We start from the raw sequence: 25,046 nt of genomic DNA, 5'->3' as shown, positions 1-25,046 counted from the left end.
CACCCCCATAATCCCTCCTGCCTTCAGCTCACCACCACTCCCCACGATCAACAATGCGAGTAATTGCTCAAATGGCCAAGCCACTCCCCAGAATAAACAATTTCAGCTTGCCAATCTTGCCGGGAAGATAAACAATGCCATCTCTTGCCTAGCTCGACATAATTGCGCATGCGGCTTTTATTATCCTGTCGGTATCAAGATCAAGAATTCGGCTGCAACAACTTAACACCGTCCCAACTGGGTTGACTCTGGAGATAACTTACAAGAGCCAGACAATTTGGTGCTGATCGTGAAGCAATACATCATCAAAAATGGGGGCCACCTGCACGGCTGCACCCTACAAATACCGTCTGCAAGCACACGGCTGGTGCATTCAGAGTTTCAGACATTGTACCATCAGCACTTCGCCAAGCTACTGCCTCTCCTTGCCTTGAGCCCTCCAACTCTACTGAAACAGAGTGCTCCTACACTTCGTCTGCGCCATCAATGGAAGCTGACATGATGGCGCAGTTCCTTGGAGCTGATTATCACAGCTTCACCTATGAGCATGTGGATGAGTCCATGGAGGCATTGGTAGCTCTTTTCTTGCCTAGCCTCGAAAACGACTCCAACTCCTCGGCCATGTTTGGTTGGAGTGTGGAAAAATTTTGATGAGAGAGAAACGATACTTTGACTACTAATTAGGGGTATTAAATAAAGTCTAATTACAAAATTACTTCCACAACTGTGGTACTGTAGCAGTTGCTCTAGCTAACGAGGTCTTTGACCGCATGATTAGAGGATGATTGCGCGCGGTTACTGTAGCATCACTGTAGCCAATAATGATGAAACTTGGCTCATTAGATTCGTCTCGAAAACTTACACCCATTACTAAAAAGGTTTTGCAAATAAACTTTGTTTAGTACTTCATGCATGCATTCGTCTTTTTGTGCAAATGTTTTCATCCATTCATCCAAACACGGCCCTCTTCTAGCTGTCTCAACTATGATGTCCCTCCACTGTGCTGGCCTCAACCAGCTCATAGTTCTAGTGTTACCAGTTTGCTTGATCCAGCTCAGAACTTTGAGAGCTTTGAGTTTCCGGTTACGAATCCTCTCCCCCCTGCCGACTTCAACTCGCCTTCTGATGTCCCGTACTTTAGTGATGATCTGAGCCCTCTACATGGAAACCATTCATCATCCATAGAGGAAGAAGCAGCCAACGATGCACCGGCTACTAAGAAGCGGAAGTCTAATGCCACCATAAAGGTAATGAACACAGAAATACTTATGGATCAAGTTACTAGTTCAGTTGCAATGTTTGGGATCCATGCTTAAGATTTTTTTTCCTGCAAAAATGCTTAAGAGTATTAACAGATGCAGGCATCAAAGAAGACCAAGAAGGCAGGCAAAAAGGATTCTGTCAGCAACGAAGATGGCACCAACGCCTATGTTAATGCACAAAGCTCCAGCAGCTGCACCTCCGAGGAGGCAAATTTGGAAGGCAATATGAATTCAAGCTCGAAGAAGACGGGCACCAGAGCCAGCCGTGGAGCAGCAACTGATCCACAGAGCCTCTACGCAAGGGTAAGAACAAAAAATTCAGAATGTTTTCCCTGAAGTTATGGGAACAAAAACAAGTCATATTCAGTGACTCATTGCCTTATTGGACTCTGTCTGAATTCTGATGAGTTTTATTATATTTGAATTCTGCAGAAGAGAAGAGAGAGGATCAATGAAAGACTCAGAATCTTGCAGAACTTGGTTCCCAATGGAACAAAAGTAAGTTCCTTTCAATAAATTAGTTTCTGCATAATATAAATTTGTTTTTTTATTTGGTAAATACAAACTCTTTTCTAACTTGTATAAATATTATCTGACAGGTTGACATTAGTACGATGCTCGAGGAAGCAGCACAGTATGTCAAATTTTTGCAGCTTCAGATTAAGGTGGGTAATAAAAAAATTCCATGTCAGCAGACTGAAAATATGTAATAATCAAATAATTGTGACATATACTGCAAAAAAGGAACTTCACTAACTATATTTCAAATAATTTTGTGCAGTTGTTGAGCTCTGACGACATGTGGATGTACGCCCCAATCGCATATAATGGAATTAACATCAGCAGCGTTGATCTCAACATCTCTTCTCTGCAAAAATAAATCTCTCTGGAGCTATAGTGCTAACACTGAATTGCATAGGAATCAATTTATTGTGGTTCGTATAGTCCCCTGTATCATACTTGTAACGGAGCACCTTTTCAGTTTCAATTTTTTTTTCTGATTCTTGGCATTTCCGACAAGCCATTCAAGGAAGTCATTGTAACCATTTAAATGATCAAAGATCGCAGTGGTATCATTAACTTCACATTTAAGATACAATTTTTTCATGCCACAAGGTTGGCATTTGTATTTATGTAACTTATTATATTGGTACAATATGCCATCTTTGTTCCATTGGTATAAATTTCCCTCTTGACTTTTGAAAATAAATTAGTTTCTTTCTGAAAACCTCTTCTACACATACTTCCTCCGTTTCAAATTATAGATCATTTGACTCTTTTGACCTTAAGTTTGAACACTCGTCTTATCTAAACAATTTGTGCAAAATAGGTATCAAAAAAGTCAAACGACCTATAATTTGAAATGGAGGGAGTATATAATAGCATGCCGACAGGCGACAACAAATATTGAATTTTGCTCTGGACACTTGCAAATACATAGTTTTCAAATATTTAAACCAAAAAAAAAAAATTGAGTGTAGGCGATTGATATCACCACTACCGCAAAGCTACATGAATTTACTGAAGAAAACCAGGCATCCTATATGAGATACAAGCAGCTCTCCATGCAATGGACAATAATTTAACAAGTTATGCGATGATGAAATACTATCGTTTTATATTTTTACTATCAAAGAATGATGATGGTCCACAATCTAGATTATCCAATCCATGCATGGTCTTGCATTTAAGCAGTTTAGCTATGCTATATGATCTACTGCTATCAAATAGTTGAACACCGGCAAATCAGAAGAGACTTACATGCAGATGACAAAATTATATTCCTACGTGGCTAGATCTGTCCGTATGCAAAAAAAAATCTCTCCGGAGCTATGCCTTCTAACACTGAACTGCATAAGAATCAATTAGTTCTGGTTCATATGCAGTCCCCTGTATCATACTTGTAAGTTGTAATTCAATCTTATTCAACTTCTTTCCCTGTTCTGCTAATCCCACTTCGCCAAAAGATTAGTACAAGCTTTATCATGTCACAGCTCACAAGGTTAGCATTTGCAGAATTGCAGTTATATAACTTAGTAAACCGGTACAAGATCTGGCTTCATCAAAAGATAAAGTAGACTTCTTCTGAACATACTAGCATGATGAGACACAACTCGTACCTGGAAACCTGGAAACATGTAAAAGATCCGATCCTAAAGCTGCGATCAACGTAGCAAGTTATCCAATGCACGATCAATTACAAAACGATTATTAGTTGTTTGCCAGAGGAAGGCGCGAGTCTTAGCCCTGGAGATCTGGACACAGAAGGCTTCCTTGGTGCATTACCACGGTATGATAGTGCTCCGACAACGAGGCCAGATCTGCCCATGTTTCTGTTCTCGGATCATACGCTGTTAGGAGGTATTGCTTTTGTAGCCATGCCAGTATCCTCCCGTCATCTAAGACGCCCAACGGCCTCGGAGAATAAAATGGAGCATGGTGCCAGCGGGACGCGCATCTCATGGAGTATCGTTTGGTCCAGGACCCTTTGTCCACATCCACCAGGAACCAGAGATCCGTCGAGCAATCCCGTTGTTTGTGATGGATGACGACGAAGCAGCCATCCCAAGCGGCGAACTGGATGCAGCCCGTTTCTTGGTAAGCATATGGCTGCTCGGCGGACCCCGGAGAACCTCCGGCCTCCACTCCTCGGTGGCTAGGTCGAACATGGCGACGTCCAGCAGCGCCCTGCTTGAGCCGCCGCCGCCGCCGCTGCCGACCGACAGGAAGTAAGCGATTCCATCAACAGCTGCTATGTAATCGGCATCCGCTGAGATGTTGACAGGGCTCGGCTTGGCCCTCCACGTTTGGTCGCCGGCGCCGCCGAGTGCTATGACCTCACAAGCCCCCACGAACCCCTCGTCGTCGTTCTTAAGGTAGTAGCTAAGGCGAAGCACCTTGCACTCTCCTGTGGAGGGGACGCGTCCGAGCACGCACGCGTGCACCAGAGGGGGCCAGTTTCCAGGCAAGATGCTGACTGCACCGGTGGCCGGGTTGAGAACGAGGTCGGCGTCGGCGGCGTCGGCGGCGTCCAAAGCACTCGTCGAGACGCAGACCAGGCCGGCGTGCATGGTCAGATACCAGATGAGGTGCCCGAGGCCACGGATCCGCTTGACAATGCCGCCGGAGAGATCGAGGATGTGGATCTCCTCATCTGCGAGCAGGAGGGCGACGAGCACCGGGTGGCGGGCCGAGTGCGCCCGGGCGAAGCGTGGGTCGGAGGTGAGGGAGCGCCACGCACGGCAGACGAGGCGGAGGCGGCAGAGCGCCTTGGCCGGGACGCGGAGGAGGAACTCGTACACCACGTCCGTGGGCAGAACGCCGCCGCCGTTGGCAGCAACAAGGGAGTAGTCAGCGTCTCGTACGACCGCCGCCGACGTCATCGCCGGCCGGTAGCTAAAACTAGCTAGCTTGTAGGGTGCAGCCGGGCAGGGCGGCGCTTAGACGTCGTCGGCGCCGTATATGGAGGAGATGATACTGCAGTGCAGGATCTGACGAGTCTCCTCAGTTTTTGGTTCCGTCTCCTCTCGGGATTCTGATCTTTGGAACGACTTGCACAATGCTCAGGACGTGTGCGCTTTTTCTCCTTTTTCTTTTTAGGGGAAAAAAATCGCGTTTACATGGGCTCAGTACTCGCTCGGAGCGATAGTAGCCTCTTCTTTTTTTTTGAGAGAGAGAGAGAGACAGACAGAATAGTAGCTATTTTACAGAGAATACTAGTAGCTATACATGGGCTAAGCCCAGATTCATGCGCGCAGGGACTAGGCCCAGATCTGTCGACCCATATGGAGGTTGGACTTCATACTGACACTTTGCTCTTCAGTAAATACAATTTCTAGCCTAAGGGCGCGTTTAGTTGCAAAACCAAAAAATTTTGGTTGTCACATCATCCCTTTGACCAGATGTCGGGAGGATTTTTCGGACACTAATTAAAAAACTAATTTCAGAACTCACTTGGAAACCGCGAGACGAATCTTTTGAGGCCTTTGACCGCATCATTAGCACATGTTGGTTACTGTAGCACTTATGGCTAATCATACACTAATTAGGCTTAAAAGATTCGTCTCGTCATGTACATCCAAACTGTGTAATTAGTTTTGTTATTTAATTACATTTAGTGCTTCATACATGTTTTAAAGGGGAGGTGAAAATTTTTGGGTGAAAATTTTTGGGAACTAAACGGGCCCTAACTTGGATGAAAATGATCTTAAAGACTGAAACTCTACAATGCTTCAGAAAGCAGCGTAATGTGTTTAGAGTTTTACAGCTTACGATTAGGGTGGGTAATTCTACTATTCCATGTCATCAGACTAAACATGTGTACTAACCAAATTATTTTTTCGTGACTGAGCACGTATTTCATTAAAAAGAAGAGAGTTACAACAACACCACTACGAGAGAGCCCTCGTAGGGCAGGGTTACAAGACCATCAAGAAGAAGGCAACAACCGCAAGCGAGCTAAACTAAAAAGGAAAGAGATGTGATGCCACCCAACCTAACAAATCTAGAAACGACCAATAACCATCCCTGCAGAAAAAAGGTACATCGTGACCATAATTGTCTACGGCTATTAACTACTACACCAAGCTACAACTAAGGTGGCAAAGCATTTACCAGCTAAGCACAAGACCACAACAGCATAGCATCCGCTAGAGACGACCACAACCGTAAACACAGCATGGCGAAGATGCAACAAGAAGGCACCAGCAGGGGTGGACGATGACCTCGGAGCGACCACCAACCGCAGCGGCCATCCAACGCCAAAGCCCCCGAACGGCGGGTAGTGTCGACAGGACAGACAGGCGCCAGCTGCCCCGGCGGTGGCGGCGGCAAAGTCAACCAAAGGCCAACAACGCCGCGCACTAGGGGGCACCCGCAGCAATGCCGGTCACCGGAGCCCGCCATGACGAGGGCAAGCCCAGGAGGCGACGCCTGACCGGCGGCTGCCGACCATGGACACTAGCTTGGGGAGGGGGTGGCGACCGTAGCACCAGCACAGTGGCGCACCCTGACCGGCTGCCGGCGAAATAGGGTCACCCCCGAACAGATCCAACCCGGGGGCGGCCGGATCCGGCGAGGGATGCCCGGATCTGGCCCCCTGTGACGACGGCCGACGACCAGAAAAGGCGGCAGCGACCACGGTTTGCAGGTTGGGAGGAGGAGGAGAAAAGAGAGGGAGGGATCAAGGCGAGCAGGGCCGGCTTCGGCCGAGCCGTGGGCCGCCGCCGGCGGCGGCGGCCGGATGCGGCCTGTGGGTGGGAAGCGGGGGAGGGGTAAAAAAATCGCCCCCGAGTCGCCTGGGAGGGCAACGCGGGGGGTGGACTAACAAAATTATTGTATCTGATAAATTGCAAAGCGAGAAACTTCCCAGACTTTGTTTCAAGGTCAAGACTTGGAAACAGCTGGCCGCATGTTAGCTAAGTCCTTGTTTCAAATAAGTATATGCAGTTAGTCATCTCCGACGACATGTTGATGTGTGCCCCAGTCGCGTAAGGTGGAGTTGAAATCAGCAATGTGATCTCAATCTTCCTTTTTTGAGAAAAAAAAGTGTTTTATGGCCTCAAACTATTACAAAAGTTCGATTTTCAATCTTTAACTACAAAATCGAAAAACAAAAAACATCCAACAGTCGAAACCGGAGGCGGCAGAGCGTTTGGCCGGGACGCGGAGCAGAATCTCGTGCATCACGTCGGTCGGCAGCACACCGCCGTTGAGCATCGCTCGCTCGTCGCGTGCGAGATCCGACGCCATCGCCGCCGGGGTCATGTTTTGCAGCGCGGCGCATGCGTGGACAGGTTTATATAGTCAGCTGGTGGATCCGTGGATATCGGCGCACCGGATGCCCATCAGCAATCCATGTGAAAATTTTGCCGACCCAGCCAAGCAGCCACCAGGAACTCAAACTGTACTAATATATCCTAGTATGTTAGTATAAAAAACATATCCTATGTGACCGATCAGACGCCCGTGCTAGAACTATTCATATCCTTTCTATAAAAAAAAATAACCACATTTGCTCATTCTTATTTATTTATTTATTTTTTACTCTCTTTTTTTGTGTGTGTAGCTAGCTACAGCTCTTTGCCTCTTTGCTCAGTTTCTGTCACCTATCTATTCCTGCTCTTTATCTTCATCGGTTACACTACTGATACCCTCGAGCGCCATTGCAACATACTGCACATGTCTTAGGAGCACTCCATAAATCTTCCTCCGCACTCTCTCGCACGCATCGCTCTCTTCTTCCTCGGACAGTACACTATCCTTGCTGTCTCTGTCGATCGGGAACATCCTCTCGTGCCGCACGACGCGGTTGAGCCAGTCATCCACCTTCTTCAGCTGCTGAAGAAGCCCTGCAACCTGGGAATCACATGTCGTGTAGGCGGTCTCGCTCTCGATGTCGTCCAGGAACTTGTCGATGTACTTGAGGAACCACCGGTTGCAGTCCGACCGCATTGCGGTAGCCAGGTCCAGGGCTGCATTCAGATTGCTTCCTTCGGTGGCAGCATCTGCAGTTTTCTTCGAGGGCCTGCTGTTGCAGTTGCACTTCAGCTTGGAACAGAACAGAGGGCTTACAGGCTTTGATTCGGACACTTGTGCCCTTGCAGATTCAGAGGAGGCTCTTGTGTGGCTGGAGAAGGGTGACAGGTCCGCTTCGATAGCCGCTCTGACCCATGAGATGACAGATTGCTTCCTGTCCAATGCAGCCTTGGTAGCAGCTTTTGGCGAAGCTGAGGACGTTGAACAACGGCATGCTTTTGCTCGTGTAAATCTGGCCTGTGACTGAGCTATGAAGATAGCTCGATCGAGCTCTTGAGAGAATTTCAGGAACCTGTCGATGAGCTCCTTTAGGTCATCGTCCTTGTCATATTGTAGTTCAGAGTACTTGCTGTAAAGAGAGAAACAAACATTGAGCTGCTGTACATATTTTTCTGAATATTCTAGAGAGATGATGCTATGGACACTTGTTTTCAGAACAATCAAACATGAATTTTCTCATAAGTTCTACCATAATTCAAATCCAGTTAACCAAATCTTTCGGTGTGGCTCACCTAAGGCACTTTATCAACTTCTCAGTGGCAGTTGCCTCTAGCAATCCATTAAGCACAGCTTGCAGTGCCACGTCTCTCTGCTTCATTGCTTCCTGCCATGGGAAATTGGCAGCGTTAACAGCATATATACCGTGTACATTCAATATTGTACTATTAGCAGGTCAAAATTAACTTGAATGTTTTGTAACAATCCCAAAAATTAGAATTCAAATAAGAAAATTTCTTACACGTGGCCCCCACCTGTCATACGCCATCCTCCCCTCTCCCATACTTCTTCCTGTTCTGCACGTCGCAGTAATGGCCCGAGCTCTCCCGAAGCTCCCCACCGCTGTGCTTGCCGTCGTGGACGCCGATCCCGGTTTCCCGGCCGTCGGTGACGCCGCCAAGTCGCCCACGATGTCTCTCGAGCTCGCCACCTGCCCTCACTCCCGTTTACGCCTCACTCCCCTCTCCTTCTCCTTCCCTGGTCGCCATGAACGGCGAGTGAGCAAGCTCACTGTCTCCAGCCGATTCGCGAGCTCCTCTCCGTAGATTCCAAATCCACCGCAACCAAAGCTCGACAACCTTCCTAGCTTCCTCCTCGACCCCTACTTCGCAAGCCTCATCGACCAAATCGCCGGGAACCGAAGCTTCTCCGGCCGCCAGCCATTAAAGCCGCTCGGAGCTCTGGTCACCGTCGAACTCCCTCGTTCAATCATCGATTTCTTCACTTGACGGCTCAAATCGACCCTAGGTGAGCCACTGGTGCTCATGCTCTCCCCGTTCCCTCGCGTTCGCTTGATTTCCACGCTCGTTCCACGCCTTGCCGCCGCCGGCCGCCGTGCTTGCCGCCGCCGCACGCTGCGCACCACGCTGCGCGTCGCCCCCGCCACCCTTGCGCGCGCCCCAGCACCGCCCTACCTCACTGATGCCCGCACCACGCAGCCCCGCCGCCACTTGGCCCTACCGCTGCCTGGAACGGCGAGCGCCGCCGCCGCCGCGTCACCTCTGCGCCGCCGCCGCTGCGTCGCCCCCCCTGCGGCGCGAGCCTTCCGCTGCCTGGCGCCGTGCGCGTGCGCGGGCCCTGCATGGGCCGCGGCTGCGCCCTGCGCAGGCCGCCTTCGGCCGCCGCCGCGGGCCTCGCCCCCTGCGCCGGCGAGCCGAGCGCCATGGCGCGCCTGGACAGACCGCCCCTCCCCTGTTTTGTATCACTGGCCGATGGGGCCCACAGTCAGGGGTAGGGTTAGTTATTTTCTTTAGTTGTGCTGAAACTTCAAAAATATGGTATAATTCAAGGAAAAATTCGAAAAATATGAAATAAATTTTGTTGGATTTGTTAGAATAAGATCTATGGAGGAAAAATATCCACAGTGGCAAAATGACATTTTACCCCTGCAATAATTTAGATTGTGTTTAGTCTTGCTTAATTAATTTCTATAGATCTGTTAATCGAAAAATTATGAAATTTTTATTGCAGTAGCTTACTTTAAACATGAGTGATCCACCATAAAATTTTCATACTCATAGGACCTAGTTTAGTATATGAATATAATATGTAACCAAACTTAATTATTTGTATAGGTATAATAATATTTATTTTACATGTAGATTTTTATACAAATTATAAGAGGCAAATAATAATGTCTTTGCTAGTCGTATTTTATTTAATAGTAAATCATGCTCTAATTAATAATTTGGCCTCTAATTGTTTCTAGCATTAGGATTAAAGTTAATTATCACCATATTTGCATCCTTTTATGTAAATTGTTAATTTGTTTAATGTTTATCCTCTAGTGGCAAAGTCATGTTAGTGTTTACTCGTTGTCTCATATGCATAACATTTATTCATTATTTCATATGCATACATATAGAATCCGCGACCGAGGAAGTCGTATACGAGGTGATCGCGGAGCCGCAGGAGCAGACGGAGCCAGCCCCGCAGGCGTTTCGTGACGACCCGGCCCAAGGCCCAGTGGACACTAGCTCTGAGCAGCAGCCCGCAGGCAAGCCCCGGTGCACATCCGTTTATTTCAAACTATGACACCTATATTATGTTTCTATTACTTGTGCATTAGGTTCAGGAATTATTTGAAACCCTAGTTGCATGATCCCTAGGTCTCCTCGAGTTATATTAGTATGTAGAGGACGATAGAAATGCTATGCTTAATACAACTCGGTAGAAGACGAGTGATTTCGGGTCACTCGCGAGATATAGGATTTCTCGTTATTTTGAGTATATGGAATATTGGAATAGATTGGATAAGGAAAAGAAAATGGAGACCGGGCGGGGAAAGGCTAGCCCGCCTGTGTCGGTTAAGGACCGTTCGTTGCCTGGCCCTGTGATCGAGTTTGAATTGTACTAACTGCATGCCGGGAGTAGGAGGTAGTCGAAACCGGTAAGCCGAGTACTGCCTTGCTTCGAAAGTACAGGAACCCGCACCCAACTCCTGGGGCGAGTCGAGTAGTCGCGGAGAATTGAGATGCAGATGTTTACTTTTGGTGGTCTCACGTTGAGCTCGGCTGACCATATGTCGTTGGGCTGGTTCCTGTAGTTCGAGACGGGGAGGGGAATGGTTGGCATGTATAGTCCGACGGGGCAAATACGTGCCGTGTTGGTTAGGTCCACCTTGCAAGGTTAAATCGGATCGATCCGCCGTACGTCGCATCTCGGATATGAGCACCTTGATCACGGCACCACATCGTAGTGATGCTATATGGATTTTAAGTGATGATTAGTAGAGTCTACCAGAAATTATTACTCCATGTTGTTATGATTGCTTAGCAGGTGCAAATAATAGTTAATGATTTACAAATATAGAATTTGGAGCTAAAAGAGGGAAAATAAGGACTCATTTCTAGAACTTTTTCTGCAAAAGTAACCAACAGCCAAAAGCCTTGCATGTCTAGTTACGTGGGCTAAGTGTCTAGTTACGTGGGCTAAGTTATATCCACTGGTCGGGTAAGCCTTGCGGAGTATTAGTATACTCAGGGTTGTGGCTCAAACTATTTCAGGTCAAGATGAGATAGACTTCTGCCCTTGTTGTGCTAAGTTCATCCAGCTTGGCGCGGATGGTTGGGAGGTGTCCGGACCAGATGTTTAGTCCTTGCTAGTTACAAAATCACACACCCGTGGGCTGAGTGTGTGACTCGATACGGCGCTTCATGTATCATAGACGCCAGGTTTTCTAGATCGGACTTTGTTTTAAAATAAAGTGGCTCTTGTATATTATTTATGTATTCAAACCGGGTTGGTAGAACTCATTGTACGCTACTCAGTATTGTAATCGTATTCATATGTACTCGTCATGTTGTACTGCCTGCGCTCACCTTCGTGTGGGACTACTGGTGTTTGTTTCGATCGGAATGTCGGTTTCGAAAGGACTGTCAAATTAAACCGTTAAGCCAAATGTGTCTGATGTGTTCAAATGATGGCCATTTAGCTTAATTTGAGTTTTAATTTGGCGGTTCTGTCACATGTTTGACAGAACGGATTCAAGGAGATAAAAGAAAAGAACGATGAAGCAGTGTACCTTTCCATGCCGCACCAAGCTTGAAGAGAGCGAGCTCCACATCACATTGTTCTCGCACCACTTGATGCCGCTGGACGAAGCGCTCTGCGGCATCGCTGTGGCACAGCTGTCTCTGGGCGTCATGCTGTTCCTCCTGGAGAGCACCTTGAACGCCTTCTCTGCCTTTCTCCTCACCGACTCCAGTGGATCATTGGCCACGTCGCTCTGGTGTGCAGTGGGTTTTGGGCCGGATTTACCTGGAGAAACCTACATGATACACATAAAACTTCATTGAATTAGCTTGGTTTCTACTAGTTGCTTTGGTGCATTGAACACTTGTATAGATGAACTGCGAGAGATGGTTTTACACTGTTGCTACGTCTCCGGGGAGCAACGGGTCTCACGTCCTTGCTACTGCCGGTGAAGTCCCAGTTCCTCCTGGCGGTGGACAGCGAGGAGTACGACGACGACACGTCCGACGTGTCGTCGTCGTCGCTGCTGTTGTCATACACGGACAGGACACTGATCTTCCTCAGGCTCCTTGGGGAGTCCAAGCACCTCAGCACGCTCTCGTTCCTCCTCGGCGCCGACGCCGGCGAGCCTGCGTCGGACAGATTCGTGATCGACTTGGACCTGTGGCGGTGGCTGATCGAGGCGGGGGATCCCCCCTGGCGCGCCCTCCTCTCCGGCAGCGGGGGCGTCGGCGACGGGAGGCGCGGGCGCTCTGACACGACCTCCTTGACCTCGTCGTCGCCGGAGTCCGGCTGCTGGACGCAGGGGTACCGCCCGGGGAGGACGCGGAAGTTGCGGAGCACGGGGGCCGGGACGGACGGCATGAGGCTGTCGACCTCGATGACCTGGCCGATGTGGAGGCCGTTGGCGAGGATGAGGTCGTCGTCGTCGGCGTGGAGGGAGACGTAGCAGGAGCGGGAGGAGTCGGAGAGGCGGAGGTAGAAGCCGTGGTGGCCCGAGAAGGGGTCGGCGCCGGAGAGCGCCGGGGTGATGTTGGTGACCTGGAGCAGGACGCGGTCGCGGGCGCGCGGGCGCGACCGCGGCGTGGGGGCGGCGGGGTCGTCGTCGTCGGAGGGGTCGGGCGGGCGGAGCAGCCGCTGCAGGCTGCCCGGGCGCAGCGCGGGCCTGTGCGGCGACGAGGGCAGCGAAGGAGTCGAGCGCGACGACGGCAGCGTCGTCGGCGGCGGCGCCATTCGCGGAGGAGGGCGGGAGAGGAGAGAGAAAGCCGGTGCGGGATGTGCGATGGCGAGAGGAGGAGAGAGAATGAGAAGGGGGGAGGCGGAGGCGGAGGCGGAGCTGGATTTGTGCGGGTGATGCGGGGTGGATTTGAACGGCGGCGGTTCGGGCGGCTCACGGATCGGCGATCTCAAATTCTCAACAGACTGGGCTGGGCTGGGAATGTATGGTTAGTCTTGTTCCTGCTGTTGGGCCTCACTGGTGACAGGAATACATAGTTGGCAGTACCGACGATGGACACGATGTTCTGCTGCCTGCGTATTAGTCATAATCTAGTTCTCTACACTAGATTATAGGTGTGATAATGTTACATCAATATCACTAGTTCTCTACACTATAAAGCACTGGCGGAGGTGTAGGCAAAAGTGGGCTATGGCCCCCTCTTGCCATGCAAAATTTCCATTAAATAAATAGTAAATTTGACACTAATTATTGATTTAGCACCTCAATTACCAAAAGCTGCCCCCTCTAATTCTTTGTTCTGGCTCCGCCACTGTATAAAGCGAGGGCTTTTGAGAAAATATTTTCACCAAGGATAGCCACCTGAAGGTCTCGTGAACCCAATGTGCACGATAGTCCATAGAGGATGTAAAAGCATACTCCCTCCGTTCTCAAGTAATTCTGGGATTTTGTCCTCAAATATAAGTTATTTTAGAATGAGTGTGGACCCAACCATTTTAATTATGCATCGTTTTCGAATCTTTCCCAATAAAAAGATGTACATGCAACTATGTAGGGAGAGATACATGTGGGGGGTGATGGAAAAAAAGCATACTAGTTTAATTAGTACATTCTCAATGCTTAATAATTAAGGTTGAGAGAGTTTTTTACACAACCATAAGCTGTAATAAAAACTCTAGAATGACTTACATTTTGGGACGAATGGAGTATATGAGATTAGAGGGGGAAGCATGATTTTTTTTATTCTGTCATTTTTTTCATCACCAAGCCACGCTGCTTACCCAGTCATCTCATGCACCATCGCCCGGGGCATCCAAACTAAATTTAGATTTTACCATTGATTATTTAGATGATATTTTATAAAGAGAATTATTTTATGGAAGTGAGATGACTTTGTCATGAATATTGAACGAATCTTCGAGATCCAAGAAAAAGTACCAGGTTTAGAATAAAATAAAATTGTTCCAACTTAAAATATAGGGAGAAGTCCGCTTTACACTCTCTAACTGTAATAAAAGTCCGATTTTCAACATTCAACTACAAAACCGGATAACATAGGTCATGCAGCTATAGAAACAGAGCAAATTTGACCCTTTAGGTGGTTTTTCTTTTTTTAAAAAAATAAAAATACTGAATTTTAAATAAAAAATGAAATGAATATCAAAAGTTTTCTAAAAGTGTAAAATATCTATTGGCACTATACTTGTCATTTATTCAAATTAAATTTTTCATATTCATAGTATTTAGTTGCTTGTAGTTATGCCTATTATTTTTGAATAACTAAGATTCAAGTAGAGCAATAATAGATAGGTTTCAATTTTTTTAAAAAAAATTGGTACTAGTTTCGTATTTTTTCTAATTTAAAATGAATTAGGGTACCCTAAATTTTCTATAAATTTTATTAAATTAGATAAATTTGAATTAGAACAAAGATAATTTGTATCTAACAAAGTGACTAATAATTTAGAATAGAAATGGTAATATAAAAATAACTAGCTACCCACGCTATTTGCGCGGGCCGCCTTGCTAGTTTAGAAAATAAAAAAAATTAGTATATATGTTATCCAAGGAACACAATCATTGCTTAACACTCACAAAATAGTCATGGCTTAACTTTTGGAGATAAAAATAGTTGCAACGTGGTCTGTAGCCACAAAAATACAAAATAGTCCTCTTTTATATGTACGCCACAGAAGTATCGCTTTGGGGCCACTTTTCCTATCTTGTGATGAACGCTTTGTGCATTAATTAATCTTCCCCATTTTCACTTCGCTGTCACCACTACTGTTTTTTCGTACTTCATTCATCATGCTAGCCTTTCCGTCATTTGCAGTGTCGGGCCCTCGAGTGATCATGCTAGCAGCGGCCAGCCATGTGTGCAGGCCGATGATGGTGCAGGTGTATCTCATGACCGCTACATTTTCTGGTCCAGATGCAGAGGTCCAACAGGCTTCTTTCTGAAGTAATAACGCCCTACTTAATCAGCACACCGCAAACTCAACTGGCTGAAGATTTACAATGAACTGTTTATGATTCCACGAGACCACGACACACTACGTCACTCTCGGCCCCATTCCGTCTGTGCGTGCATTTTTATTAATCACAATAGCAAAAGTAAGAGAATGACAGATACCTTGATCGAGTCAGAAGCCTCTGTCTTATATACTTGCATCTTTTAACCTTTGTAAAACTATTACACAGTAACTTTATCTCCTGAGTTCTGACATCGACTACACATGCTCAACTCTGCAAGAATCACAGCCCTCAAATCCGGACAACTATCCTATGCATCAAAAAGATTGTTTCTAGTTCTGCTTAAGACGACGAGCTATCCTCGTCGGAAGAGCTCGGCTCCTTCCGCTGCTCGTGCCGGCGCGGCGGCAAGGACGTGCCCGCCGAGACACGGAACGACTTGCCAGACCCCATCATCACCCTCTCCGGCGTCCTGCCGACGTCCCGGCACACACGGTCCAGCGTCGACAGGAAGTCGCTCACCACCATGAAGATCCTCAGCGGATGAGGCTCCTCCTTGGTGGCGTCGCCGTGGAAGTACTCTGTGGTCTCCTTCACGCGCTGCTGCGCTCTCTCCCCGGCCGCCTTCACGCTCTCGATCTCCACCAGAGATCTTCCGAGGAACGCGTCTATCGCGTCGAAGAACTTCTCGCTTGAGTCCTGATCGGGACATGTCTCCTTGAGCTGCATGACCAGCTTCACCTTCTCGAGGTCGGTTTCGAGCCTCGAGACATTGCCAATCAGCGTATCCATCTCCAATGCGGCCGCCCTCTTCACGTTTGAGAGCTCACTACTGAGCCCAGCAAGTACTTTCAGCCCGTCCTTCTTGAACTGCTCCTTGCTGGTGATGCCAGAATTTACTACTGCTGTTTGATCGGAACTTAGGCCTTCTGATCGGATGATCTCTTGTACCACGAAATGGAGCACTGTTGTTTTGCCGTCTGTCGACTTGATGTCTGCAAGCTTTAGAAGAGTGTCAAGTTTGAAGGCCCTGGCTTCGCCTCGATTAGTTCCATCGTTCATGCGGTTCCCAGTCTTCAGAACTGCATCTAGCAACTTCATGAATAACTTGCTGCTTCTCAGATCTGCACAGGCTGCCTGAAAAGGTTCTGAAAAAATATTACGTTTTGATAGTTGGCCTGAATGTACCTATTGTCAGTTTCTCAAATTAACTGAATTGGCAGCGGCCAGCAGGTTACCAAGCCTGCAAATGTTTTCTGAAAATCCATCAGTTGCCTATAAACATATAACCTGTGAATCATACAACAAATGCGAAGTTACCAAGCATCTATTTTCAAACAATTAGTAACACACTTGTCGTTGTTACTGAAAATATGGCAAAATTATTTTCTGAAGAATGGACACACGTAACATGAATTTAATGAAAACAAAGCTTACTAGTTTGTAGTAGAGGAAGTGTTATAATATTCAAATGGAAAGGTTGAATCATAATTGCTATTTACCTCCAGGGTACCAAAAGAATTCTTCAAGTAATCCATTTCAGTATCAAAGTTTGCTCTGTACAGCAACGCATCTACTCTTTTGAAGGCAAAAGGAACATCAAGTACTTCTTTCAGAAAGCGCTCTGCTGGATCAAGTTTTGATATATCACCATTATAATCTTTTAATTTCAATTCTTCTTCTTTGGTGGGTGCCATCTTAGCTAGCATTTCATAGAGCTCAGACCCCAAACCTCCACTTCCTGTTGGACCACATTTCAAACCGTATTAGTTAAATAGAACCAAAATGCATATTGTGACTCCAAACTGCTACCACGGCAACAAAAGATGACTCAAACTATTGAAGAAGATATCAAGAAAACAGCACCCGCAAATTGACCGTGCATGTCGATATCTAAAATAGGATGATAATGTGTTGTATACAGACCTGTTGCTGCAGGTCCTGAAATCATGAATGCACTGGGAACACTAATGCACAACAGTTTCCATTTGTCCATGATTTTTAATTATGTGGCTTGTGTATCACGTCAACAGTATATACAGATATAATTCAGTACTGTAAACAGCATAAAACTAAAACAAACTGTATAGATGAGATATGTTGGTTGTGAACAATAAACAAGGGACATGTATTAATGTTTGTTAGATCCAACACAAACAGCTAATCAATGTTTCCATGTGATGCATAAGAAAACAACTGAACCATAGGCCCACTACCATGCCATGAACAGCAGCACCTTACTCTACGAAAGGAAGTGGCACAAATAGCTCCTATCATAGCAGTTTAAGTAATCACCAAAAGGTTTACAGAGCTAATAATTCTAGTTAGTGTACGCCAGATAAGGAAGACACATAAGGGGGTAAACTAAGAAGAAATCTGGGGCATAGTCACACAATTCGATTCCAAAACCAATAAAGGTGCTAATCATGTACTACAGCAAAAATAAATAATAACGTTAATGGATCAAGTGGCCATCATATCCAACAGTTCCTCAATACTTTCTTTTGGCGGTTAACAACCCCTCTGCAGTAATTAATCCAAGAGATAACCCCAAACTGTGGCATAACACATCAAATTGCACATCCCGCGTGAAACAGTAATTTTGGTTGAGAAGAATTATCTGAACCGTGGCAAGATATATGAACGGATGCCCTCATTTAGATAACTCGACTGCCAACTGTTTTTTTTTTTGCTCGAACATGCAGGAGATCTGCGTGTCAATATATTAAGTCGACTGCCAACTGTTATTTCTTATGCTGACAAAAGTTAGCATACAATAGTGATTGGCCCACTTCTCACCCTCCTTGTGATCTTATATATTACACGTAACATACGGAATTTTTACTGTTGAATGTAGGAAATCTCTTCAGGTAAAATTTTAAAAACTGGTTAACTCATAACTAGGTCAATTAACAAGATCAATGCACTTGTTTATTATAAGAAAGCACATCAACTAATCAACAACTTAAGATCAAGCAATATAACACCTAAATTTAGTATGGATACCCCATGATGACAAGACAATCATGAAATTAGTGAACCTACTGCAACTACTTCTACAAGGAACTGAGCTGGTGAGAGGTATGGGTGTAAAGGGTGCCTATTTGTTCTTCTTAACACAAAAGTACTAGTTTCTCATAGGTATCCTGCTATTTTATTTCACAAATTAATTTATCAAATTAACTCTTCATTACTTTCATAATTGATAAGTAACTGTTGAAAATTTATCAGATATTAGCTGGAAAAAAATTAGGGCTAGCGCATATTAGTTGATGAAATGCATATGACAAATTCCAAGAATATTAGTTAACAAATTGCAAAGATAAGTAAATAATAGGAATCCTGCCATCATCTACGTCTACTGTCCGCCAGATTTCCTTCTTCTATAAAGATTTTAGGCAACAAATGAATATGTCACATCTTTTGGACAACACAAGAGAGAAGCCGACAAGAAGAGGATGGTGGAAGTGATAAAAATTCTTGAAATGGATATCCAAGGTTCGGGCAGCAGTTACCACTTCACCATTTGTAACTACAGCTGTTACCAAGTTGGAAATGCATATGTGTGACACAAAATAATAACAAGAGAAACCAGAAGCATCAGAAAGTAATTACTAAATAACCTGCATCTTTTTGAAAGATGCTCTTGCCTCTCCAATACATGCCCTAATCTGTGTCCTGAACTCCTGATCTAACCATGACCTAACATGACATGATTGATGACGCTACATCACCGATGGTTCACACAAACATCCACGCCAGCTAATCAAATATTAACACCATAACTATATTAGAAAATAGGAATAAAGTTTTAGTTTGGATGCAGTAACCCAAGCTGAACTATCAACAACAGAAGCTTATTTGGAACATATGGTGTGTTTCAAAGACTGTAGAACTAATAATACAAAAACGATCACCGTTGGAACGCATCGCATTTTAGTCTAAGTGATCGTGAAAGTAACCCTCCACCAAAAAAAAATCTTGAATGTGACAATTGTGGTCAAAAGGCAGGACAGGTATAGGAGCCTTCACTATCAGCACATATCTAAACAAAATAAAAGTTGCTTTGTAGGATGTAGGAGAGATTCCCTGGTATACTAAGATTTTTTATTTATTAGGTAAGCAATACGACAGTCTCCCATGTCTAAGAATTGTGTTCAGGTATAACCTGAGAATATAGGAGTTAGCTACCCAACTCTACAAATCGCAGACTAATAACATATGAACGACAAGAATGTGGACTGGTGAACAGTGCAAAATGGATGATGCAAACCCTATATCAGAACAGCTCCAGAGGTATAGGTTGGCAGCAAGATTCATCAGACGCTTAGAAGCTATTATTATTATCCTGAAATATACCATTTTAAGTATAACTCACAAGACAAAATCTCCAATTAATCACCCCCTCCCTTTAACTAACCAACAACGATATGAGGTACCCATTTTGGCAGTATTTTAAAAGCTCTAGTCAGCCATTCAAACAAAAGAAAGCGCCAAAACGCCTATTTGCGCCGGTCAAGTGGCGCGGGAAGGCGGTACCAAACACCTAGGTTTTGAATTTTGAAAATTGAAAAATTGGTCTTTGTATTTTCCTGGGACCAAAGAGAAGCACCAACCCAATCACTTGTCAAGTTGTTGTGCGTACTTTGTTTAGCAGTAACTAGATTGTACTGTGAGGACATGTGAGCATTGGGATTGCACAATAACGCTTTAGAAAATTCCAAGCTTCAGCAGGGGACCAGACTAGAACTGTGATTGTAAAAAACTGAGAACACAAACTCACCATGCATGAGTGCTCCAATCACATCATCCGACGTCAAATTGAGCGCCTTGAGCATGATCGCGACGTTCTGCAGCCTTTTCGGGTCGAGCAACCGGCTCTCCTGCTTCCCGGCGCCTCCCCTCCTCGCCGCCTGATCGGAATTCCCCGCGCCGCCGGTGTTATTCAGGAACAAGGTCTCCATTGCCGCTTCGTCCACGCTGCACCAATCACCACAGCTCAGTGCAAAACGATGAAGTGTTATGGAAACACGAACGGGAGAGGGGCTCACCGGAACGAGTCGGAGTTGTTGACCTGGTCCCAGACGGTGGTGCGGCCGGAAATGGCGCGCAGCTTGTCCCAGTGCAGCGGCTTCAGGCTAGGGGGCTTCGGCGGCCGCGCACTCCCACCGTGGCCGTCGGGATTCTCGCCTCCCCTGTCCTGAACAGAGGGCTCAGGGGGATTGGTTAGCGCCAAACTGGCGAGGACGGCGGGAGGCGGGGACTCCGTGGGCATCGGTCGCAGCAGCCTCTGCCTCGGCGGCGGTGGGGGCGGCGGCGGACGAACAGGCCGTGGGGGATTCGACTGTGGCGGAGGCGGTGGTGTGGGCGCGGGCGCGGGCACAGGCGCGGGCGGTTGAGGAGCAGTTTGCTCCAGGCCGCTGCGCTGGCTCGTGCTCCGGCTGAACCAGGACTTGGCGGTCTTCGGCGCGGTGTAGAACGTGGCCTGGTCCTCCTCATCGGAGGAATCCCCCGTGGTGGTCATCGGAGGCGTGGACGCCGGCGGGGGCGGGGGCTGCGCCGCCGGCCGCTTCAGCGGTGGCAACGGCCGGAGGTCGGGGCTCGGCTGCTTCACGAGCGCGAGCGGGCGGAGGTCCGGGCTCTGCGGCCGGTGCCGGCCCACCTCCACCATGGTCGTTAGCGGGTCGAGGTATATCGCGTCGGACGCCGTCGAGCTCGGCGGCGGCGACCTCTGGTGCCGCGCGCTGCTCCCGAGGTCGCTGGCAACGGCGCCGGGGCGCGCCGGCTTCGCGGCACGGAGGACGCCGTCGCCGGCCCCGTTGCCCCCGCCGGAGCGGCGCCGCCACAGGAGGAAGCACGAGTAGAACGCCACCGCGAGCACGACGAGGCCCGTGGCGAGCGCGATGGCGACGGCGTTCGTCACGCTGGGCGAGGACCGCCCGCCGCCCTTGGCCGCCGCCGCCGCCGAGGCATCCGGCGGGGGAGGAGGCGGCACGATCGAGTCATCGGACCCCGGCGGCGGCGTGGAGTCGATGGGGAAGAACGGCTGGTGGAGCGACCGCCGCCGGAGGCTGCCGCCATCAGCCTCCGTCCCCGCCGACAACAGCGACAGCCCAGCCACCACCACCACCACAGCGAGCAGCGCGCTCACAACCTCCTCTCTTCCTCGCATCAGGAAACAAGCACTGGTAGAACCTAAAATTCTCTAATTAAATCCCCCAATTCTCTTCCGGATTTTTTTTTCAAAATTTCGGTGTCGTTGCTTCAGTTTCTGTTTGTGGCGTGCCCTTCGGACGGAGAAGGGGGAGGGGAGGGAAGGGGGAGGGAGCCGGGAGGGGGGGGGGGCCGCGTCACCGGAGTGGCAAACGAGAGTGTGCTGTACGCTCCACGAGCATAAAGGGTGCGGCTGCTCCTTTCAAAGAAAAATACACTGACATCTGGGCCCGTGCTGGCGGGCACAAAGCAGCCGTCCCCACAAGTCAGAGAACAACTGTACGGGGGGTTGATTCGCAGTGGAACTTCAGGTGCGGGGGCCGGGGGTGAAGCGAGCGAGCCGCCATTTCGGCGTGTTCAATCGGTCGGTCTCGCGAGAGGACCACACGGCCCCCGAACCATCAATGCTCCGATGACGCGTGGGACCCACCAAAGCTGGGCCACCCGCGTCAGCATCAGGGCGTCCCGCACGTCGCGTTGGCGAAGCAGTGAATGAAGTGGCATTCGTAGACAGTCCAGAAAGAACCGAGAGAGCGTGGGGCCACGGCGGGCCCAGTGAGGAAATCTTACGGCCTGGGGTCTTTGGCTCCCTACTTTTTCTACCTGCCCTGTTCCAGCCCACTGCATCGACGTCTCACTGCCGCGTTGGCCGAGACGTCTAGGGCCCGCGTGGCGGTGGCCGAGAGGCGTTGGCTGGGGAGCGAGATGGCGTGGGACACGGTGACTTCCTCGTCGGCGCACGGGCAGTGCGGTTCGTCGTTTGCCTGCGGTGGGGTGGGGGAGACTCGAGTCGGGGCGGTACAGTGCCCATGCGTGTCAGTGAACTCGCGGGGCGTGTCGGGATGTGGGGGTGGACGTGACGTGGCACGCCGCGGCGGGTTCGCGCCTCCGGCGCGCCGTGGCTATGGAGCGGCGGTCAGGGGCGGTGGATGTGAAGCATCACGCAGCGCCGAGCTAGGCCGTGTTTGGTTACTGTAGATGCAAAGAGAATCTTCTATGCATGATGTACCAAACGAAGTCTGTTTGCAAAACCTTTTCAAAGATAGATGCAACTTTGCGCGTCGAATCTAATGAGTCTAATTAATCCATGATTAGATACAGTAATACTACAGTAACCAAGGTCAAATTTTTCTCTAATCGCAAGGTCAAAGCCCTCATAAGGTACAACTTTGCTACAGTACCCAATGTTTTGGAGATGGTTTCATAATTAGACTTTATTTAATACTACTAATTAGTGGTCAAAGATGCAAAAAAATTCACCAAATTTTTTCACCGTCACAACCAAACACGGGCTAGCTGAGGAAAAAAGATTCAGGACCTGCAGAGCATGGCGTGCCTCTGAACTTGTGACAGATTGGGATTGGGATAAATTTGCATCGACAGTTCGTTCTACTTTAATCTTTCAAAAAAAACACATCGTTCTTTTTTTCTTGAATTGGAAACGGGGTTCCATGAAAAAAAAAAGCATCGTTCTGCTGAAGAGAAATGGTGAACGTATTAGACTGTAGAGTCAAGGCAAGACATTGGAACAGACTGAGCTCATTGGTGAGGGCGAAAGATGGATGCGAATTTTCTTTTGCTGTTCGGAGATTCGTCGCCGGCTCCAGCTTCCACCACAACCACCGGAAGCAATGCACAGCGATTGTGGGGGCAGCCACGTACACCCGCGCACATCTAGCTCGTGTGAAATCATGGGATCGCCGGAGTGCCATGGCGACTTGACGAGGGTATCGCGGGAATCCAGGACCTCCAGATCGACATCGAGTGCATAACTCAGTAGCAGTGCATCCGGACGAAGACTCTGAGGCCAGCATGGCCAAGAAAATTTTGCCTGAAACTTGTCAGCATTCGAGAAGAAGTTTGACTGAGATTAACCGCAGGAAGGCTCCGACATTTTCTATCTTCGCACCAATTGGCTTGGGCCGTCGGGCGTGTTTTAGACCGAGATCAAAACCACTGCTGCTATCAGTCTGCTGCAGTAACGCAGACGGGCTGATGATGACTATGATCCACACACATGCGCCAGGAAACAAAGCTGCAGTCCTGTCCGAAAACTCCTTTCCAGCCTTCCAGGTTCACATTCATTCCAGCTTTTGACGCTGCATGCGTCTCGTTTCGCCCCCTTCAGCCTTCCTATTCCTCTTTACAGACGTTCAAAGGATGCATAGCCGCCCTCTGAAGCAAGCAAGCACAATGCCGCTGGCCCCTGCCCGGAAAGGCCTCCTGCAGCAGGGCTGTACTACTGCTGTGCCTTTTTTTTTTTTTGGTCGAAAGATTTGCTGTGCCCATTCGGCGTTCGCTGCTGGCCGCCCTCCGTTTGCTGCGTGCGCTCGCCTGCAACTTTCTCGCCCATGTGTGCGGATCCTTGCTTGGGCCATGTTTGAATGGAGTGTGAAAAAATTTTGAGGAAAACTTTTTAGCACTTTGACCACTAATTAAAGGTATTAAATAAAGTCTAATAACAAAATTACCTCCACAACTATGGTACTGTAGCACTTTCTCTACCTAATGAGGCCTTTGACCGTACGATTAGTGAATAATTGAGCGCGGTCACTGTAGCATCACTGTAGACAATCATGATGAAACTTGAGTCATTAGATTCGTCTCGAAAAGTTACACCCATCTTTGAAAAGGTTTTGCAAATAGACTTCATTTAGTACTCCATGCAGATATTCGTCTTTTTGTGAAATTGTGATGTGATGGCTAACCAAAAATGGCCTTGGAATGGAATGGAATGGAATGTGCGTTGCTTCGGGGCCCCGACCGGCGGTTAGCTGCGCCGTCACGTTGCCAAAGCGACTCTGAACTCGTTGGTGTCCGGCCACATCATTTGTTCTCCCGAATCATGGGCCTCGGAAAAAGGGAGCGAGCGCCGGACCAGGACATGGCACATCGGTGGAAGGCGCGCAGGGCTCCTGTACGACCATCGCTTTGGCGCTCTGGTTAGTGTCCGGTGCGGCGGCGAGTGACGTCCGCGACCGCGCCCACTCCGGAAATGCGCCTCTCGCCGTCGGAGGACGAGCGACCGACAGGTGCGTCGTCGCCGGTGCGCGGCTGCGTGTGCGGCCGCCGGAACGGATGGGATGTAGATGATGCGAGGGCAGCACCAGCACGGGTGGATGGCGAGTTGGCGACCGCTTCGTCTGGCCCCGCGGCGTCGCGCTCGGCGCAGCGAGGAGCCCGCCGGCCGGAGCGCCGCGCCCGCGAGTATAAGTCTGTGCAGGGCTGCCCAGGCCAGGGCACTGACGGACTGACCTGGAGCTTGTTAGCTTGTGCAGTGGACCGGTGGTCCGTGAGGCAAGTGAAGGCGTGGCGTTTCTTGTCACGGGACCAGGACCACCCGGCACCACACGCCGGCGCGCGCTCCTCGCTGCTCTCTCATCGAGCCGGCGGTATACGGCTGCAGCGTGCGAGGGAGTTGGGATTTGGGTTTGAGGTCGTCTTCGCGCCGACAGTGAGTTACCGGCTTACTGCTCCGGATCTCCGTCGCTCAGAGCATCATCAGAGGCGACGACGCGCAGGATCCGTCGCTTTGCGTTCCTGCATCACATCCATCCATCTCGTTATCACAAACCACATGTGGCTGGAGGAGAACGCACCTGCTGAGGCTTCGTGCATCGCCGATGAGACAT

General features: G+C 48.5%; 3 protein-coding genes and 1 pseudogene across 3 annotated transcripts; 1 reads left to right on the top strand and 3 right to left on the bottom strand.

Annotated features, from left to right (window-relative positions):
* Positions 1-454: 454 nt before the first annotated feature.
* LOC120696215 (transcription factor bHLH139-like) lies at positions 455-2,286 on the top strand. The gene is made up of 6 exons (XM_039979346.1): positions 455-623; positions 974-1,247; positions 1,362-1,565; positions 1,695-1,760; positions 1,862-1,927; positions 2,044-2,286. Exons 1-6 carry the CDS (start codon positions 487-489, stop codon positions 2,140-2,142), a joined length of 846 nt encoding a protein of 281 aa, XP_039835280.1. The 5' UTR covers positions 455-486; the 3' UTR covers positions 2,143-2,286.
* A 242-nt stretch (positions 2,287-2,528) lies between these two features.
* On the bottom strand, positions 2,529-4,645 carry LOC120695572 (annotated as a pseudogene).
* A 2,686-nt stretch (positions 4,646-7,331) lies between these two features.
* LOC120693233 lies at positions 7,332-13,136 on the bottom strand. The gene is made up of 4 exons (XM_039976647.1): positions 12,168-13,136; positions 11,821-12,066; positions 8,312-8,403; positions 7,332-8,148 (listed from the first exon to the last, which is right to left on the bottom strand). The coding sequence occupies exons 1-4, from the start codon at positions 13,002-13,004 to the stop codon at positions 7,374-7,376; spliced, it is 1,950 nt and encodes a 649-aa protein (XP_039832581.1). The 5' UTR covers positions 13,005-13,136; the 3' UTR covers positions 7,332-7,373.
* A 2,220-nt stretch (positions 13,137-15,356) lies between these two features.
* LOC120693223 (formin-like protein 13) lies at positions 15,357-21,485 on the bottom strand. The gene is made up of 4 exons (XM_039976636.1): positions 20,253-21,485; positions 19,985-20,181; positions 16,704-16,942; positions 15,357-16,338 (listed from the first exon to the last, which is right to left on the bottom strand). The coding sequence occupies exons 1-4, from the start codon at positions 21,371-21,373 to the stop codon at positions 15,544-15,546; spliced, it is 2,352 nt and encodes a 783-aa protein (XP_039832570.1). The 5' UTR covers positions 21,374-21,485; the 3' UTR covers positions 15,357-15,543.
* Between the last annotated feature and the right edge of the window lie 3,561 nt (positions 21,486-25,046).

This window comes from Panicum virgatum, chromosome 2K (genome assembly GCF_016808335.1).
Source record: "Panicum virgatum strain AP13 chromosome 2K, P.virgatum_v5, whole genome shotgun sequence".
NCBI lineage: Eukaryota > Viridiplantae > Streptophyta > Magnoliopsida > Poales > Poaceae > Panicum > Panicum virgatum.
This window is presented reverse-complemented; position numbering and strand designations above follow the sequence as displayed.

Excerpts from the sequence above, each read along its gene's own strand:
- LOC120696215 (XM_039979346.1), top strand. The coding sequence starts at position 487 with ATGGAAGCTGACATGATGGCGCAGTTCCTTGGAGCTGATTATCACAGC. Across the intron at positions 624-973 it reads GACTCCAACTCCTCGGCCAT|CTGTCTCAACTATGATGTCC; the intron begins GTTTGGTTGGAG and ends GCCCTCTTCTAG. Across the intron at positions 1,928-2,043 it reads TTTTGCAGCTTCAGATTAAG|TTGTTGAGCTCTGACGACAT; the intron begins GTGGGTAATAAA and ends AATTTTGTGCAG.
- LOC120693233 (XM_039976647.1), bottom strand. The coding sequence starts at position 13,004 with ATGGCGCCGCCGCCGACGACGCTGCCGTCGTCGCGCTCGACTCCTTCG. Across the intron at positions 12,067-12,167 it reads CCCGGAGACGTAGCAACAGT|GTTTCTCCAGGTAAATCCGG; the intron begins GTAAAACCATCT and ends TGTATCATGTAG. Across the intron at positions 8,404-11,820 it reads GCTTGGTGCGGCATGGAAAG|GAAGCAATGAAGCAGAGAGA; the intron begins GTACACTGCTTC and ends TTCCCATGGCAG.
- LOC120693223 (XM_039976636.1), bottom strand. The coding sequence starts at position 21,373 with ATGCGAGGAAGAGAGGAGGTTGTGAGCGCGCTGCTCGCTGTGGTGGTG. Across the intron at positions 16,943-19,984 it reads GATTGGAGCACTCATGCATG|GAAGTGGAGGTTTGGGGTCT; the intron begins GTGAGTTTGTGT and ends GTGGTCCAACAG. Across the intron at positions 16,339-16,703 it reads ATTCTTTTGGTACCCTGGAG|GCAGCCTGTGCAGATCTGAG; the intron begins GTAAATAGCAAT and ends GAACCTTTTCAG.